This window comes from Heterocephalus glaber, unplaced genomic scaffold (assembly GCF_053883595.1).
Source record: "Heterocephalus glaber isolate CG9 unplaced genomic scaffold, H.glaber_assembly_v1.0 deba00001673, whole genome shotgun sequence".
Taxonomy (NCBI): Eukaryota; Metazoa; Chordata; class Mammalia; order Rodentia; family Bathyergidae; genus Heterocephalus; species Heterocephalus glaber.
This window is the reverse complement of record NW_028258410.1, coordinates 22,454,876-22,471,344: the sequence shown is the minus strand read 5'-3', so window position 1 is coordinate 22,471,344 and position 16,469 is coordinate 22,454,876. Positions and strand designations below refer to the sequence as shown.

The 16,469-nt window shown below is 39.5% G+C and overlaps 1 protein-coding gene across 1 annotated transcript; it reads right to left on the bottom strand.

Annotated features, from left to right (window-relative positions):
- Positions 1-3,558: 3,558 nt before the first annotated feature.
- Positions 3,559-6,437, bottom strand: Slpi (secretory leukocyte peptidase inhibitor). The gene is made up of 4 exons (XM_004858171.4): positions 5,802-6,437; positions 4,935-5,096; positions 4,307-4,456; positions 3,559-3,750 (listed from the first exon to the last, which is right to left on the bottom strand). The coding sequence occupies exons 1-3, from the start codon at positions 5,884-5,886 to the stop codon at positions 4,308-4,310; spliced, it is 396 nt and encodes a 131-aa protein (XP_004858228.1). The 5' UTR covers positions 5,887-6,437; the 3' UTR covers positions 3,559-3,750; position 4,307.
- Between the last annotated feature and the right edge of the window lie 10,032 nt (positions 6,438-16,469).

Here is a 16,469-nt window from a genome sequence, read left to right as displayed (position 1 = left end):
GTGCCCTTGATCCTGGCATTGCACCGTGAATCAATCCCAGAGTCACACACTCTAGATTTGGCCACCTCTGAAAAAGCCCTACCTATGGCTGCATGAGGCTTTGGAGGACATTTAGACCCAAGCCATAACAGTAGTGATACTAAATTTATAAACAATTTGAGTTGAATCAACATCTTCATCTTCCTGAGTATTCATTTGTTGTCTCTCTACATTTATTAGGACAAGATTCAGTGAATCACAAAAGCTGGATCTGTAGGGAGAAACATACTCATTTATTATTTTCTAATGATTAGGAATTTCCTGAAAGCCTACTGGACCATGTCTTATCTTGGATACTAGAGATAGAGATAAATAACATAGAAATATGCTTCCAAAGACAGTGAAATTTCAGCATAGAGAATATCAGAAAGAAAAGCAAATGTTTTTATCACACAAAATCAGGAAATATATTATAAAACTTCAGGAGGGACATGATCCACATTTTCATCAAGAAGACAGGGATCAGTCTAGGAAAGCAACATCTGATTTATGCCTCAATAAAATAAGTTATAATGTTCTCTCCAGTTCCTTTCATCTAATAGAATCAAATTCTCTGACTCAAAAGTCCAGAAATCTAATCTCAATGCCAAGAATCCTTCTCTCCCTTCCTCCTTGCAGATGAAAGTCTTTCATTAGCTAAGCCAGGCCATAAATTCTGGAAAAGGTAGAATTGTCAAATGCACAGACATCCTTGCAGGAAAACAAGAATCATGAAGAGTCAGGGAACTTAATATCACCAAAAGAATGCAACAAACTTCTAGCAACCAACCCAAATAATTGGGGAAAATATGAATTCCCTGACATTGAATTCAAAGCAATTGTTCTGAAGAAGCTCATCAAGTTACAACAGATAAACAATTTAACAATAACCAGGAAAACAATACAAGAACAAAATGAAAAGATAGTTCTAAAAAATCAAGTGGAAGCCTTGGAGCTAAAGAATACAATGACCAAACTTTTTTAAAAATGCAATAAAGAATAGATCAAGCAAAAGAAAGAATAAGCAAATTCAAAGACAGTTCATTTGAAATCATCATCTGAAGAAGAAATTCTGAATAGACCATAACAAGTAAGCAATGAAGAAGTAGTGGAAAAGCTTCCCATGAAGAACATCTCAGGACTTGATGTTTCACTGGTGAGTTGTTCTAAACATTTAAAGAAAAAACTAATCCCAATCTTTCTCAAACTCTTCCAAAAACTGAAAGAGTAGGGAAGACTTCCAAAGTTACTCATGAGGCCACAGTACCCTGATACCATACCAAGACAAGAACACTACAAGAAAGATAATTACAGGTAAATATAAATATAGCTACAAAATATAGATACAAATAAATAGATAAATATAAATACAAATATAGATAAATATAGATACAAAAATCCTCAACAAAATACTAGAAAACCAAATTCAATAACACATTAAGGAGACCACTCACCATGATCATGTGGGATCCATACTGTCCAAGCAATTTACAGATACAATGAGATCCCTATCAAAATTCCAATATCATTTTTCAAAGAAATAGAAAAAAATCCTGAAATTCACATGGAGCTCAAAAGACCTCAGATAGGCATGACAATCCCGCAAAGAGAACAAAGCTTGAGGTGATTTCAAGATATGTTACGAAACCATAGGACAAAACAGAATGATACTAGCATAGAAACAGACACATTGACTAATGGAACAGAATAGAGAGCTCAGAAATAGACCCACATATTTATGGTCAATTGATTTTCCACAAGGATACCAAGAACACACAATGAGGAAAGGGAAAGCTTTTCAATAAATGGTGCTTGAGAAACTGGAAATCCACATGGAGATGAATGAAACTGATCCATCACTTCATACAACATACAAAAATCAACCTCCAGTCTTATACACCTTATTGCTTTATCTTATTGCATTGTTTTCTATATTTCACACATTGTCAGAAAACAGTGCTGATCCTGTTTCTGACTTCAGTTCCAATTCTTCTAAAAATTCAATGTAATGTAGATTTTGCTACAGCTTCATGTAGGATTTCTTTCTTTTGGTCTCTGTGTAGATTTACTTCTATTATTAGTTGTAACAAAGAATTCACATGCACATTGAACTTTATAAAATGTTTTAAAACCCGATGAATTCTAATTTTTAACATTTTATTCAGAATCATCACAACTATGTTCATAGAAGAAGATGGCGTGTTCACAATTACCTTTTCTTCTACTGCCCATATTTGTGGTATAAGATTTTTGCTATATTCATTTTTTGCTGCATAACAAATTGCACCAAAGCTTAGCATCTTAAAACCATAAATATTATCTCACAGTTTGAGGGGCAGGAATACAGAAGCAGCTTAGCTTGGTGGATCAGGAAGAGGGTCTCTCATGAGGTCAAGTCAGCTATCTGCAGGTACTACAGTCATTTCAGACTAGGGTGGGTCTGAAAAATCTCCTTTCAAGCTCATTCATGTGTTTGCTGGTGGGCCTCACGTCCTCACAGGCTGTTAGCCAAAAGCATTACTTCCTGTGAGCCACTCCGCAGAGGACCTGAGTGACCTCATAACATGGCAACTAAATTCCCCTAGAGTAAATGGTAAGAGAAGCTTCCCAAAATGGAAGCTGCAATCTTCTATCACATAATATTATAAAGAGACTATCACACCTGCAATATTTTGTTGGTCATACAGACAAAGAAAGAATATGGATATGGGAGGGGACTGCACCAGGGTGTAAAGACCAAGTGTTAGGATAACTGGGGACCAGCTTGGAAGGTGGCTACCCTACCCACAGAATAAATAAAATAGTTCTCTCTCTTTTTATTCTTCTCTGAAAAGGTTAACTTAATATAAGAAATTGCTGCTCTTGGAGCACTGGTTGAAAGTATTAAGGAATATTTTCTTAGTCCTGTGGCTTTTCCAGGAAATACTCAACATACAAATTTGGTGGGAATTTTGTGTTTATTTGTTTTTATCATTATTTTACCAAGTTGTCTCCCTTTGAGTCCATAGAGCACAGAAAAATGTGAAGCAAAGGTTCTGTGCTTGCTCTCTGACTTTACGTGTCCAGCTCTGGTAATTTCTGTTCCATGGAATCAAGAATACTACCTTCTGCAGTATTGGCCTACAGCATGTCATCAACATGACCCACCATGGAAATATGCTTACTTCAAGACAAAAGAAATGGCATCTTGGGAAACAGGACACAAAAGACTCAAAATTGCTCCAGTAGTCAACAAGTGGCCATGATTTGTGGATAATATGCTCTGGCCCAGTAACCCTGCTGTTTCCATCCTCTAATGCCCTAAAAATTGGAAGAAGATGACTTTTGTTGCCAGTTTTCAGATGAAGAAATTATATTTAGAAGATAAAGTCACTTGTACAAATACCACATGGCCAGTACTATCAGAGCCATGATATAAATTCAAGGCTGCCCATCCCAGCAAGCCTCTTCCTTGTACTCCACATCCTAAGAGGGAGGCCTCAGATCCAGACTTTCCTCGGTGCCTCTCATCTCAATTAATCACAAAACAGAATGCACATAAATAGATAAGCTCACTTATTTATTCACTGATCAACATTATTTCTTTAAAGCCCATGTGTCAAGAGTTTGTTGAAAAGAGATGTTGGTGGTGGAACCAAATCCTTGAGGCAGGATACAAACTTGGGAACAGAAAGGGCATTCCCAAGCCACACAGCACAAATCCAGAGTCTTGTCCAGATGATAGGAATCAAGCTATAAGAGAAAATCAGAGAAGATCTTCAGAATAAGAACCAGTCAAATCATTTCCACATTCTTCCCCACCAAGATGCCTCTGAGATAGAAATGCAGTGGTATGGCTGAAAATGTTTTTGTACTGGGGGACTCAGCTCAAGTTTCATTTTCACTGTAAAACCTGAATCTCAGAGGATTGAACTACATTGCTCTTAAATCCCAATGTTCTTTTGGACTTTGACAATGGCCATCATCATGTAAATAACCCAAACAATACTTAGTCTGTACAGTGTCAATTTCATTGCGCCTATTTTACAGATAAAGAAATGGAAACTCAGGAAGTCATTTGCTCAGGGTCCTCATGTGGAAAGGCTGCAATAGAATCAAAGCCACAGGTGATTCTATGGAAATCATGCCCTGAGACCTAGGAAACAGTGCCCTTGAAGGACAAGGGAGTCAGACACTTTCTGCTTGGAGTAGGGGGTCTCCCTGACCATGCACCTAGACCTCCAGAGGTCTAGGTGATCCTGATAAAGTTGGAGGCAAGAAAATCAATCTGTCCCAGCCCTCTCCTTACCTTACCGAGGGGGAATGCAGGCTTTCCCACACATGCCCTTGCAGCACTTTAATTTACCCTCACACTGGCCATCCTTCTCACAGAAATTGGGGGGATTAAGCATCAGACATTCAGCATTGGCCACTGGGCACTTCCCAGGCTTCTTCCTCGCTGTTAAGAGTAGAACTACAGGTCAGAGGTCTTGTACTTTAGACATTATCCCCCTGCTTCTTGGACCCAACCTCTGCACCAGCCTGAGCAGGGAGGATCATCTCCTCCCCTACTCCCCTCACCATCACCTCCTCGCTAAGGCATATCCTGAAATAACACCTGACTCCCCTCTAACACCTGTACCCCAATCAATGCAGGTGACCAGCTGTCTAGTGCTGACTGGATGGGTAGCTTCCAAATGCCTGGCTATCTGAATGCCCAGATAGTTACCAAGGAGACAAACCTCCTGACATTCTGGCTGCTTCAGCTGGGTGGCTAACTTCCTGCCTGGGGCAAAATGGTTCCTTGACTGACTGACATATTGAGCTCAACAGACTTTAGGGAGGAGGCCTGGCAGGACCCCTTCACCCAATCCAATCTCCATCGAGGCTTGGTAGTCAGGGCCACTCCTTTCCACCCTGGTCTTCCACCAGCTCACCTGATTTTGAGATGTCAACAGGATCCAGGCACTTGATTCCACAATAATCACTGCAACATCTTTTTTCCCCTGGACATTGCCAGTCACTCTTGCATTCAGGTTCCTCATATCTACTACACAGGACATGTTTTCTAGGAGGGCAGGCTCCAGCTTTCTGAGATTCTGAGGAGAAGTTCAAGAGGTTAGAGAGGGGCTGGGTGCCAAGTAGCCACCATGACTCGGACAAAGCATCACTTTCCAGGAGAAGAGAATCTCACCCTGGGGGTTGTCCAAAAAGTTCAAAGGAAAATACGTGTATGACAGTCAAGAAAAGTGACAGGTTTAATTAAACCAGATAGTCACACAGGAGAAGTAACAGATCCAGGAACAAGACAGGGATGCCAGTCAAGGTCTTTCACTCTAGGGCAAAACAAAATTACTCAAAGACATAAAGGAAGCCTGGGAGCGATAGAGAGCAAGAGATATAAATAAAGATAAATGGAACTAGCATGGGAGACGTTGAAAAACAAAGCTAGAGTAAGAAACGTAAAGACTAGAGGATAGAGAGAGATACAGGAAATGAAGGGACTAATCACTGGAGAGTCCCAGGGTCAGAGAGGAAGAGAGACTGCAGGAGAGAGAGAATGGGAGAGAGAATGAAGGAGCGAGACCTGGGGTGACGGGGTGGCTGAGAACAAGGTGCATTTCCAGATGCTCAGGAGTCTTGGGGAAGTCTTGGAGCCCAGAAGAAAATGCATGCCCCCCTCAGGGGGTCTCTTGAAACTAAACTGAATGATCAGAGCCTAGAGAAAGGGACATACTCACACCACCAAGAGCTCCCGCCTCTGATGGCTCCAGCCAAGAGGGGCTCAGGGGACGCCAACTTACTTTTTCCAGAACGTTCCACAGCCAAAGTTTCCAGAGTTCCCAGGGCAAGAAACACCACAAAGAAGAAGAGGCTCTTGGACTTCATGGTGAAGGCAGGTGGCTCTGATGACTGATGTGAACCTCACTATTTATGTCTTTCCCAGTGGGTGTGGCCCCGACAGAATGCTTTGGCTCCTCCCAGCTGCTATTGCCTAGGCAGAAAGCTTAGCTAGAGACTGAAAGTTCTGAAACTAGGCAAATGGTGGCCCTGGCCCCTTCCTGCTTCAGACAGGACTGTGAGGCCTATAAAGTAGCTACCAGAGCAGAAGTTTGCCGGAAGGGGTAACCAGGCTGATAAAGAAGGCCATTCCAGACATCTGTCTGAGTCCTGAACACTGTGGAGGCCGCAGGCCCACTGGCCTTGCAGGTGGAGAAGTTGTGAAAGAATTCAGTTGCAGAGGTGCCACCTGGACCAGGAGCTGAAACTGGAGACAGGGACTCTCAGCTGTGACTGTACAATACACCCCTAATTTTCACAGTCCCAGACTCTCTGGGATTGTGAAACTTCCTACTGATTGCTCAATGCAAGTTCTTTCTCAAAAGTGCAGATGACACATCACTCAACCAACAGATGCTTATTTTCCTGAAATATTTGCACCGTTATGTCCTCGGTGCCTGTTCTATGACCAAACAATGGGAAGCACTCTCTATAAACAGCTGAAAGATGCACAGGGTGAAATTATTATATTTAAGTTATTAATCATTTAAATAATATATTGATGTATATTAATTAAATGATTAATAACCTCAAAAAAAAGATCTATGGGAAAGAGCCCTGCCTTCAGCAGCCTCTTTGGAACTCAGTTTTCCCTGCCATAAAATGGGATGATACTAACAGCCCTTCTCAGAACGTTATAAGATGAAGGTTGTTAAAGGACTCTGAAAAGAATAATAAATATTATCACTGAAAATAGTTGAAGTGAATCTGAGATAAAGGTCAACAAAGCCACTTACCAGTCACTGTAATCAACATCTAGCTATGGTATAATCTGAGATGTTGAAGAAATGCTTTCTACCCTCCAAGATCCCCTATAGATCTCAAGTGACAGCAAAAACTAATGGTTGTTACATACAAAAACCTTTTCTATGCACTACCTAGGCTGCATAGATTGCTTCTAATTCTTGAGGGTGATCATTATCTCTACAATTCAATGAAACTGGTCTGACTGCAAAATCCAAGCTCTTGCCCTGCCATCATGTGGCCTCTTGATGTGAGGAACACTCCCATTCATCTGTCAAACTGAAGATTTGAAGAAATTCAAATAGACATGCAAGAGCCACACATTACAAGTAGTGAAGACTCTTGAAGTAGTAAAGACACCTGAAGTTATTAGTTAAGTGTTCTCCAGACAGTCACTGGCAGCAAATCCCTTTGTGCAAAAGTAATTCAAAAGTGGTTTAAGTTTTGAGAAAAGAAAACAGAGAATATTAATATGCATCGGGTAACTGTGATGAGCTGATACATTCGCTCATAGATAGCAAGCGGTAAGGACGGTAAGAGAGAAATAGAGGGTCTGACTTCCAAGGATGAGCAATATCACTGTCAGTTTAGAGTTTTTGTTCTCATGTGTGCCACCCAGGGGACAATTTGATTCCCCTCACGGCTTACCATTCTGTTTCTTCTTATCTTTCTTAATATTAAGAGAATATCTGGAGTTTCCCAAATATTTGTTTCTTAACAAGTGAAAAGGAGAATGCTACAACTAGTTTTCTACCTGTGATTGATTAATTGATGAGTCAAATTTTTTTATTGGAAAAGAGCCCTATGATCAATTAGCAGTGTCTTCCACTGGTAACAGAGGAGGATAGTGATGCACGGTCATTTCTGTTCTCGACACAATTGGCTCCAAGTCCTTAAATCATAGAATGTTGATATTAAAGGGGACTTCAGTTATCTAGACCAAGATTAGATAACTAACTGTAGTCCCCGGTCTAAGTCCAAAAGACTTCCTGTTTCTATAAGTGAAACTTTATTGAAACATAGCTATCTATTTATTTATGAACTGTATGTGGCTATTCTCCCACTACAATGGCAGAGTTCAACAGTGACATAAACCCGAAATAGTTACTAGAAATCCTAAGACAATTTCTGTCTGGTCATTTACATAAAATGTTTGCTGGCCCCCAAACACACAACGATATCCCACCTTATAATAAAAGAGATTGAATCTTTCGGGAAAAAGTACAAACCTAAAGTTGCATAATAAGTTAATTACACGGCACACATCTGAGCTTTGCCAAAACAGGTTACTCACAGGCTGATCATCAGAACTTGTTTGGTAGTGGACACTCCCCCTCCTGACCCAATCATAACCTGAAATTTATTTGCTAAATCTATCTCACACACTCTCTACTGCTTTCTCGTAAACACTATATATTTATTCATTCATTCATCCACACAGAAATTATTTAATAATGTCTTACCCCATGCCAGGCACGGCAGTAGATCCTGAGGCTACAATGAACAAGACATAGAGTTGATGCTTCATGGTTGTTAAGAACCCGAACTTTAAAGTCAGACTTGCCTGAGTTGGAAGAAAATCACTGGACCTCTCCAAGCTTCAGTTATCTCAACTATAAAATGGGAGTATTGCTTTTTTCTGTGTCCTATGGTTGTTGTGAGTATTTGGCAGGCACCCAGAACAGTGTCTTGTCCTTTCAATGAAGTAAGAAGACATTGATTTTTGTAACAATTGAGTTCTATATTATTAGGCACCAGGGGCTGTCTCTAACTACAGGCTTAGCCCTGTCTTGCTTTGTCTCATTAAATACTGTACAAAATCTTATTCTGCTCATGTCCTGGCTCTGTTTCTCTGGAGAACCTTGACTACTACAACTTCCCTGTCCTCCCAGTTCCCACTATCATTTATTTAATGCTAGTTACATCATCACTTTTGAAGTTGCCTCATTATTGAAGACTCTGAATCCTGGCTTCTAATTAATGTCTCAAGGCTTGTTCCTCAGTGTGGTTGCTCCTCAATGTCCACCGATTTGAGAATGAGAAGAGAAAACTGGCAGCTGGTGATTACTGCATGCACATTAGTAGCAGAGGGAATCTGAGGCTCCTGTGAGGGTCTATGCTCTCCCCATGGATGTCTACATACTTTTTGGGGACAACACTAAATAGACTTTTAAATTATAGCTCATGGATTAAAGGGGTCAGGAAGTGAGAGAAGCAACTTATTCACATGACATTCACCTACTATGGCTCAAGACTGACCCTAGAGGACACATAAGAGAAGCCAAAAAAATTTTTCTTTTAAAAAAAGATGTCAATTGGAAAGATCTGTTGGTGAAAAAGCCATGGTCTGAAAAGCCAAGGAAGGAGATAAGAGTAGCCCGCCTTACCAGAAGCCTGCTGAAGAGGTGACTGTTGGATGCCAGCAATAAGGGAAGTTGTAGAGGCTGGAGAAAGTGGGGAGAAAGGAGAACCAAGACCCACGCAGGTCTCAGGCCAGTCTCGGGGTGTTCCGCCCCAGTGGCACTGGTGGTCCTGGTTGGCCTCAGGCATCGAAGGGAACAGACAGGTTCGAGGAAGCCTGCTCCAAAGCACAGAGCTTCCTGAGGTGTGAGGCTTAGGTCTAAGGGAGATGTCTTTCGGTTCTCTTCGTCCTGATAGCAGATGCCATCTTTACCCTTAGCTAAAATTCACCAGAAAGAAAGAGGAGGAAAGAAGAAAAGTTCAACACCTCAATAAAGGGTACCAAATCTGTCTCCCAAAAAAGGTAACGAAGTGTGGTCCTTGATCCTACATTCATCCCAAGTTCTGGAATCTGTATGAAAGAATTTCTCTCAGCTAAATCCAGACAAAAGTGCTTATAATCAAGGGGACATTAAAAAATAATTAAAATCTATTATGTACACGCAGCAGCTCCCCATGAGAATGTAATCAGTATGTACTGCAAACATGTACTAATAAAAATAAGAATTTGAAAAAGCTTGTCCTTATAATCAGTCTTTACAGTTTAAGCTAAATTTAGTAAATTTAACCATTTCAAATGTCTCCAATATAAAATGATAGAATGTGAACAGAATAACCACAGTAAAAACTCTTGTTTGTAAAAGGGAATCGTGAAAAGCAATGACGTGTGTTCACTGGCCGATGGTGTATATTATCTCCTGTTAAGACAAGGATATGAGGACTTCTCACCTCGGAATGGAATGACTTCCTTGTTCAGGAAATCTGGAAGATCCAGTTCTGCTGTCTTGGAGCCTCTCCCTTTCTAAGGCCACATACAGAGTATTTCAGAGGATGCTCTTTTGTCAAGTGTGTGAATAGGACTTGGGGATTGACGTAAGCAATTAGTGACCATTATTGATGAGGCTTGAATTTCTTGTTTAGTTGGCTCCTGCTCCATTTAATTCAAGTAAAAATGTGAGCTAATGGCCAAATTTAGAAACTGTGCTAAATCAGAGTCAGATTTGTCTTTTACTTATCCAGTTCACCTGTAAATATGCACTTTTTAAAAATCATTATTATTATCATTATTATTTTGGTACGGAGGATCAAACTTGGGTCCTTGTGCTTGCGAAGCAGGCGGCAAAACCACTGAACTAAATCCCCGGCCCTTAAATGTGCACTTTTAATCTGAAGATCTAATTTCATTTTGAAAAATGTTCTCTCTTTATATCTTTGATTGTTTCTCTGCTGTTTTCTTTCTGGAACTTTTGCTGACTATTTGTTAAACCTTCTATTTCTGTTTTCCTTGTTTTGCCTTATGTCTCATATTATTCTCTTCTTCATCTCTCTGTACTGTATTCTTGGTGAATTCCTCAGTACTAGCCCCCAATTCACTAATTTTTCTTTCACCTGCACCCAGTCTTGACATTATTTTATCTAATGTTTTTATTTCTAAAATCATGTGTTGCTAGGATTTCTATTTGGTTCTTTTTAATATATCTGGAAAATGTAAATTATTTATACTTTTCTGCAACCATTTAATAAATTAATCAGAACAACTTTTTGATCAACTGGTAGGTAACTTCATGCCTGAAAATTCAGCCTCACTGCTTATTTCAAAAGAAATAAGAAAGTTCTAGCCCAAATCTAAAACAAGAACCTGACAATAACTGTCTTGTTCGATGCTACTCTTCCTCCTGTGAATAAGAACCAAATTATTAATCAGATGTCTCCATGTAGATATATTTTTCAGGTCCTCCCCAGGTGAACAACTAACCTTGTCATTGCCTATATGGAGAAAACATACAAGTTATATATTGTTGTAGGAAGAAAATGAGCACGATGTGTGAACCTAGTGTGAACCTTATCATTTTCATGTAGGAAATGAAGGCAATAAAAACTGTTCTTGTTTCTGCCATTTCTTTATGGGGTAGTCATGCAGTTGGCTTTAATTCTGGCTCTCATATAACTGCCTGGAAGTGAAGGGGCAGAGGCACTGTAACTCTTGTAGACTTATGGGTTACTCATTCCCTATACTGACTAAGATGTTCGTGTGTAGCTCAGTTTAGTTATATAAGTACCTGCTTCTGCAGAATAGCTCTGTTGATGTAACTACTTTAGAGACTCTGAGTTCTCTGTCACTGAGTAACTGGTAATACCTTCCACTTTGAGCAGAATTCATGAGAAAGCATTATATTTTATTAGTGATCAATGTGATCAGAAGATGGACTAGGACCCAACATCTACCATCTATAACCTAATTATATTTGGTTCTCATCTTAAAAATCATAGTCTGATTGCCCTGAAGTATACTTTAGAAAAAAATTAGGCCAACCTAGTTTACTGAGCAGAGAATAGACTCCCAAAAGAGCAGGGACCCACCTAAAGTTACACAGTAAATTAGTTACCACATTACATTGAATCTGGTCACTTCAAGTTCCTGGAGTCTATTCTATTTGGCTACCCCCCACCTAACCTAATTTGTATTCCAGATTCTTACTCCATCTCCTCCATTCAGCATCCAATATCTCCTATGTACATTACTCTTAAGACATTTATCCACTCAATCACTCAAAAAATGCCTACTATGAACCAGTCACTCATAGGCACAAACACCCTGGGGCTCACAGAAAGATGCAGTGGTGCTTCAGTTCATGAACTGAATTCTTGCCATGAGTCTGGTCACAAATCAAATTGGACAAGAATTGAATCAAACTTCCCCATAAGGTCAACATTGAACCTAACCATTGAATTTGATTCGATTCTTGTCCAATTCAGTTTGCGACCAGAATTGTGGAAAGAATTAAGTTCATGAACTGAGGTACTATTATATCAGGTCTTTTGCCAAAAAAGATCTTAATTGGTCCAGTTAAACATCAAGATAAGCTACTTCTGGATTCAAAGTATTTTGTCATTGAATCACTTTGTGACCTTGGCCAGGACACAGCTCCGAGTCTCAGTTTCCTCACCTATACAATGAAAACATTCAACTAAGAGAAGGTGAAGGTCTGATCTAGAGCTGATGTTGCTGAGACTCATGACCCACAACATAGACTGAGAACATCCTAACCACTCCTGGTGGGCTTTCTTGCCTTCAAAGGCCTGTCTTGGCCATCTTTTCAGGCCAGTCTCCTAAAGTCTAAGGAGGGAAGGGAAATGGAAAAGTGGAGACTACTGTACCTCAGCTCAGCTTCCTCTTGTCCCTCAAGTCCATACTTCCACTTGACTAAATCTCTCCCTTATATTTGTGTATATCATCTGCTTTAGTATCCACTGTTGTTGAAAGAGGGGAGAGTAGGGAGTGTCTAACTCTTTGTGTGTTAGATGCCCTTCCTTGTGCCTCACTTTACCTACCTCTTTGCCTGTTGGCTTGTATGTCTCCACACTAGACCATGATCTCCTTGAGAGAAAATATTTGTATTTGTTTTCCATTAGTATTAGTAAATAGTAGGTCTCTATAAATATAGGCAGTGAATTCCATGAGTTTACAATGACTACTGTATTTTGTTCTTTGTTGTATCCTAAGTGCTTAGCCCAAAGCCAGACACATAAAAGTTGCTGAACAAATGAGTAAATGAATCACTGAATAAATGGATGACTTAGTGAATGAATCCAAGAAGAGGCTCAGTAGTCATGTATTTATCCCAGTCATACATAGTTTCATACATAGTCACTCATAGTTTTCTACTCCTGAAGTGAAGAACCTTAACATCAGAAGCCCCAAGAGGTTGGCTAAATGCAGGTATTGTTGTAGAAGGAGGATTTTAAATACACACAAGCACAGACACGCATGTACTTTCAAAGAGAGGGTGACAAAGGGATGAAAACACAGGTGGGAGAGCATGTCCAGTCATCCCTGTCGGTCTAAGAGTAGTCATGCACACTGAAAGGCTGGGTATTCAGCTCCCCTTTTAAGCTTCTTTTGCCTGACTTTTTGCTGTTTGTGCAGGTTATTTTCTTCTCTGGAATTCTGGAGAGATGAGAAAAGTATTGTCTTCATAGAGGAAATCAATACAAAGCAGGATTAGAAACCTCAGGATTGGGGAGAGCTGGGATGTAGGGACAATGGCAGCAAATGTCTGAACCTGAAATAGAAGCTGAAGAAATTCAAGACCTTAGCATTTAACAAATGATTTGTGAAGATGTCAGATTTAAGACCAGGATGTTTCTTCTATTTCTCCCTCCAAGAACTGAATGTCTCCCATGTACTCTATGACCAGCACAAAATAATCTGTAACCTAATAACAAGGAAATGGGTTTAGGAGTTTGATAAGATGTAGTAAAAAACAAACGTGGCTTCTGTGGTAGTTGAACATGTGTTTGTTTTGTAATTATTTACTAAATCTTGCTCTTCTTTCCTATTCTTTCCCAAAAGCATGTTTTATTTTACAACGTTGAAGTGTTATGGAGAAAAATGAGTGGTAGAGATTAGGCAACCGTTGGCAATATTAGAACCTATGGGAGAGGCCAGGAGGAGAGAGAAAAATGAACTATCAGACTCTAGGACAAGGATGATGTAGTTCCCAAGCTCTATAGCTTGGAAAACACCTCTCAAATTATTGGCTCCTAACTCTTTTTATATTATTTCAGTGATCACAGACAATGGAATCAGACTGACCTGGTTTCCAGTGCTGACTTTTCCACTTAAAAGTTAGGTACCTTAAAAACATGTACCTTTAGAGGATTCTGATAGTTATGGATAATAGTTACTGACCATTTGTTATATGCCAAGTGCTTGACAAGAATGGAACCTTTAAACCTCAAAGTGTTAAATACAAATAAATTACAAATAAAATTATAAATTACAAATACAATTACAAATAAAAAAGTTAAGGATAAAAGTTGACTTCTCATACAAGGTCACAAGAGAAAGGAATATTGTGTGTGAGGTTGAGAAGAAGTAAATTAAGGACTAATCCTACTTGCCCAGGTGACCCCAAAAGGATATTCTATGTCCAAAGCTAGGGACAAGAGAGAGAACCAGCATGAAGGTCACCTCAGCAGTCCCTGCAATTGATGTTCCCAATGTACAAACAGCAGGTGAGGTTCAAAATGAAAATATTCATCAGCATAAACTGGTTTTGGAGTCATCTTTCAAAAAGATTTTTTTATCTCTTCTAATGCTTTTACTATACCATATAAGTTGTAGGATAAATTTGTAAAAACATATGTTGGAATGTTTGTTACAATTGCATCAATTATTTCCACGTGTATGAATAAAGACATTCTTTTACATAACCAAAGTACAGTTGCTAACTTCAGGAAATGTAACATTGACAATTCCCTAGTGTTTTAGTTCAAATTTTACCATCTACTTTCCTAAGGAAAAAAGCCTATAATTTTTTCATAAACTCCAAGTATGATATCAAATATAGCAGGAGTCCCAACCGAGCCACACAATAGGAGGTGAGTAACGAGTGAGTGAAGTTTCATCTGTACTTACAGCCACTTCCCATCACTCACATTATTGCCTGAGCTCCACCTCCTATCAGCAGTGGCATTAGATTTTTGTAAAGGTACAAATACTACTGTGAATGCTACATGCAAGGGGTCTAGGTTGCATGCTTCTTATGAGAATCTAATGCTTGATGATCTGAGGTGGAGCTGAGGCAGGGATGCTAGCACTGGACAGGAGCTTCAAATACAGATTACCATTAACAGAGTAGTTTGACAGAGACCATAATAAATCAGTTGCTTGCAGACTCATAATCAAAACCTTATCAGTGACAATTGACAATTAAAGTGCATCTGATAGCAGACTTTGTAGTGGCAAGTGAATTGATGAACTTCAATTGTACAGCTGTATCTGATGGCAGGCTTTAAGTAAAAATCTAACTTATTTTAGTCCATGTGTGGCCCACCCATTCTTTTATTTACCACTTCCATCCATGCTTCACTGCACACTTATTTCAGCCACAGTTCTGAAATGCCTTCAAGCTAATCCTAGCCAAAATGAGTAAAAAAACCATACATCATTGCTTCTTGACCTTTTGGATAAGATCAAGTGTAAAAAACAAACATCACTGGAGAACTTCTTTGAAAAGGGGGAGAGGTAAAATGATTGATGAGACAGGAAAAGATTCTAATGCTGCCAGTAAAAACGAAACCTGCATTTAAAAGAAAATACCAAGTCCTACTTAAATTATGGGTTTATTGCAAAAGATAATTCACATTCTTTAAGCCCACTTTGTATTATATGTGGTGACTGGCTATCAAACAAAGCCATAAAACTGCTTTGTCCCATGGAGACCAAACATCCTGAATTAAAAGACAAGCTTTTGGAGTTTTTTAAAAGAAAAAATATGAACACAAAGAACAGAAGCAATTATTGAAGGCTACCACGTCATCAAATGTGTCTGCACTGAGAGCATGATTCTTTTTTTTTTTTTTTGGTACCAGGGATCGAACTCAGGACCTTGCACTTGCGAGGCAGGCGGCGGAACCACTGAGCTAAATCCCTGGCCCGAGAGCATGATTCGTAATGGTTAACCACAACTAAGAAGCCCTTTATTACTGGTGAAAAATTAATCCTGCCTGCTGCTAAAGACATTTATCATGAGTTTTTAGGAAAGGCTGTAGTTCAAAGTGTGGCATGTGTTTCTCTTTTGGTTAGCACCATAACTAAAGAATTGGTGAGGGACAATGATTTAGCTCAGGGGTGCCACCGCCTGCCTTGCAAGCACAAGGTCCCGAGTTCAATCCCCAGTACCAAAAAAAAAAAGGATTGGTGAAATATCAGAGTATGTGGAGGCACAATTGTTAAAGAAGATTAATGAGTCACTACAGTATGCAATCCAAGTTGATTAGTCTACTACTGTTGACAACAAGGCAACAATGCTTGTTTTTGTTAAATATATTTTTCAGGAGGATGTGCACAAGGATATGTTATGTGCAATTTTGTTGTCAACTAATACCACAGCTGCAGAACTGTTCAAGTCTTTCAGTGATTACATATCAGGAAAACTGAATGGTCTTTTTGTATCAGTATATGCGTGTACAAGGCAGCTGCCATGATTCGGTGGGTTTCTGGTTCCACTACCTAGGTCAAAGAAGTCACTTCTGAATCTGAGTCTATGCCCTATGTCATCCAAAATGAAATGCTGGCTAACCAAAAAATGTCACCTGAACTTAATGTTTTTCAAGATATGATTCAAGTTATCAACCACATTAAAATACATGCCCTTTAAATCATGTCTGTTCATGTAGCTGTGTGAGTAGAGGGATGAAGG

Excerpts from the sequence above, each read along its gene's own strand:
- Slpi (XM_004858171.4), bottom strand. The coding sequence starts at position 5,886 with ATGAAGTCCAAGAGCCTCTTCTTCTTTGTGGTGTTTCTTGCCCTGGGA. Across the intron at positions 5,097-5,801 it reads TGTGGAACGTTCTGGAAAAA|AATCTCAGAAAGCTGGAGCC; the intron begins GTAAGTTGGCGT and ends ACTTCTCCTCAG. Across the intron at positions 4,457-4,934 it reads TGTTGACATCTCAAAATCAG|CGAGGAAGAAGCCTGGGAAG; the intron begins GTGAGCTGGTGG and ends TACTCTTAACAG.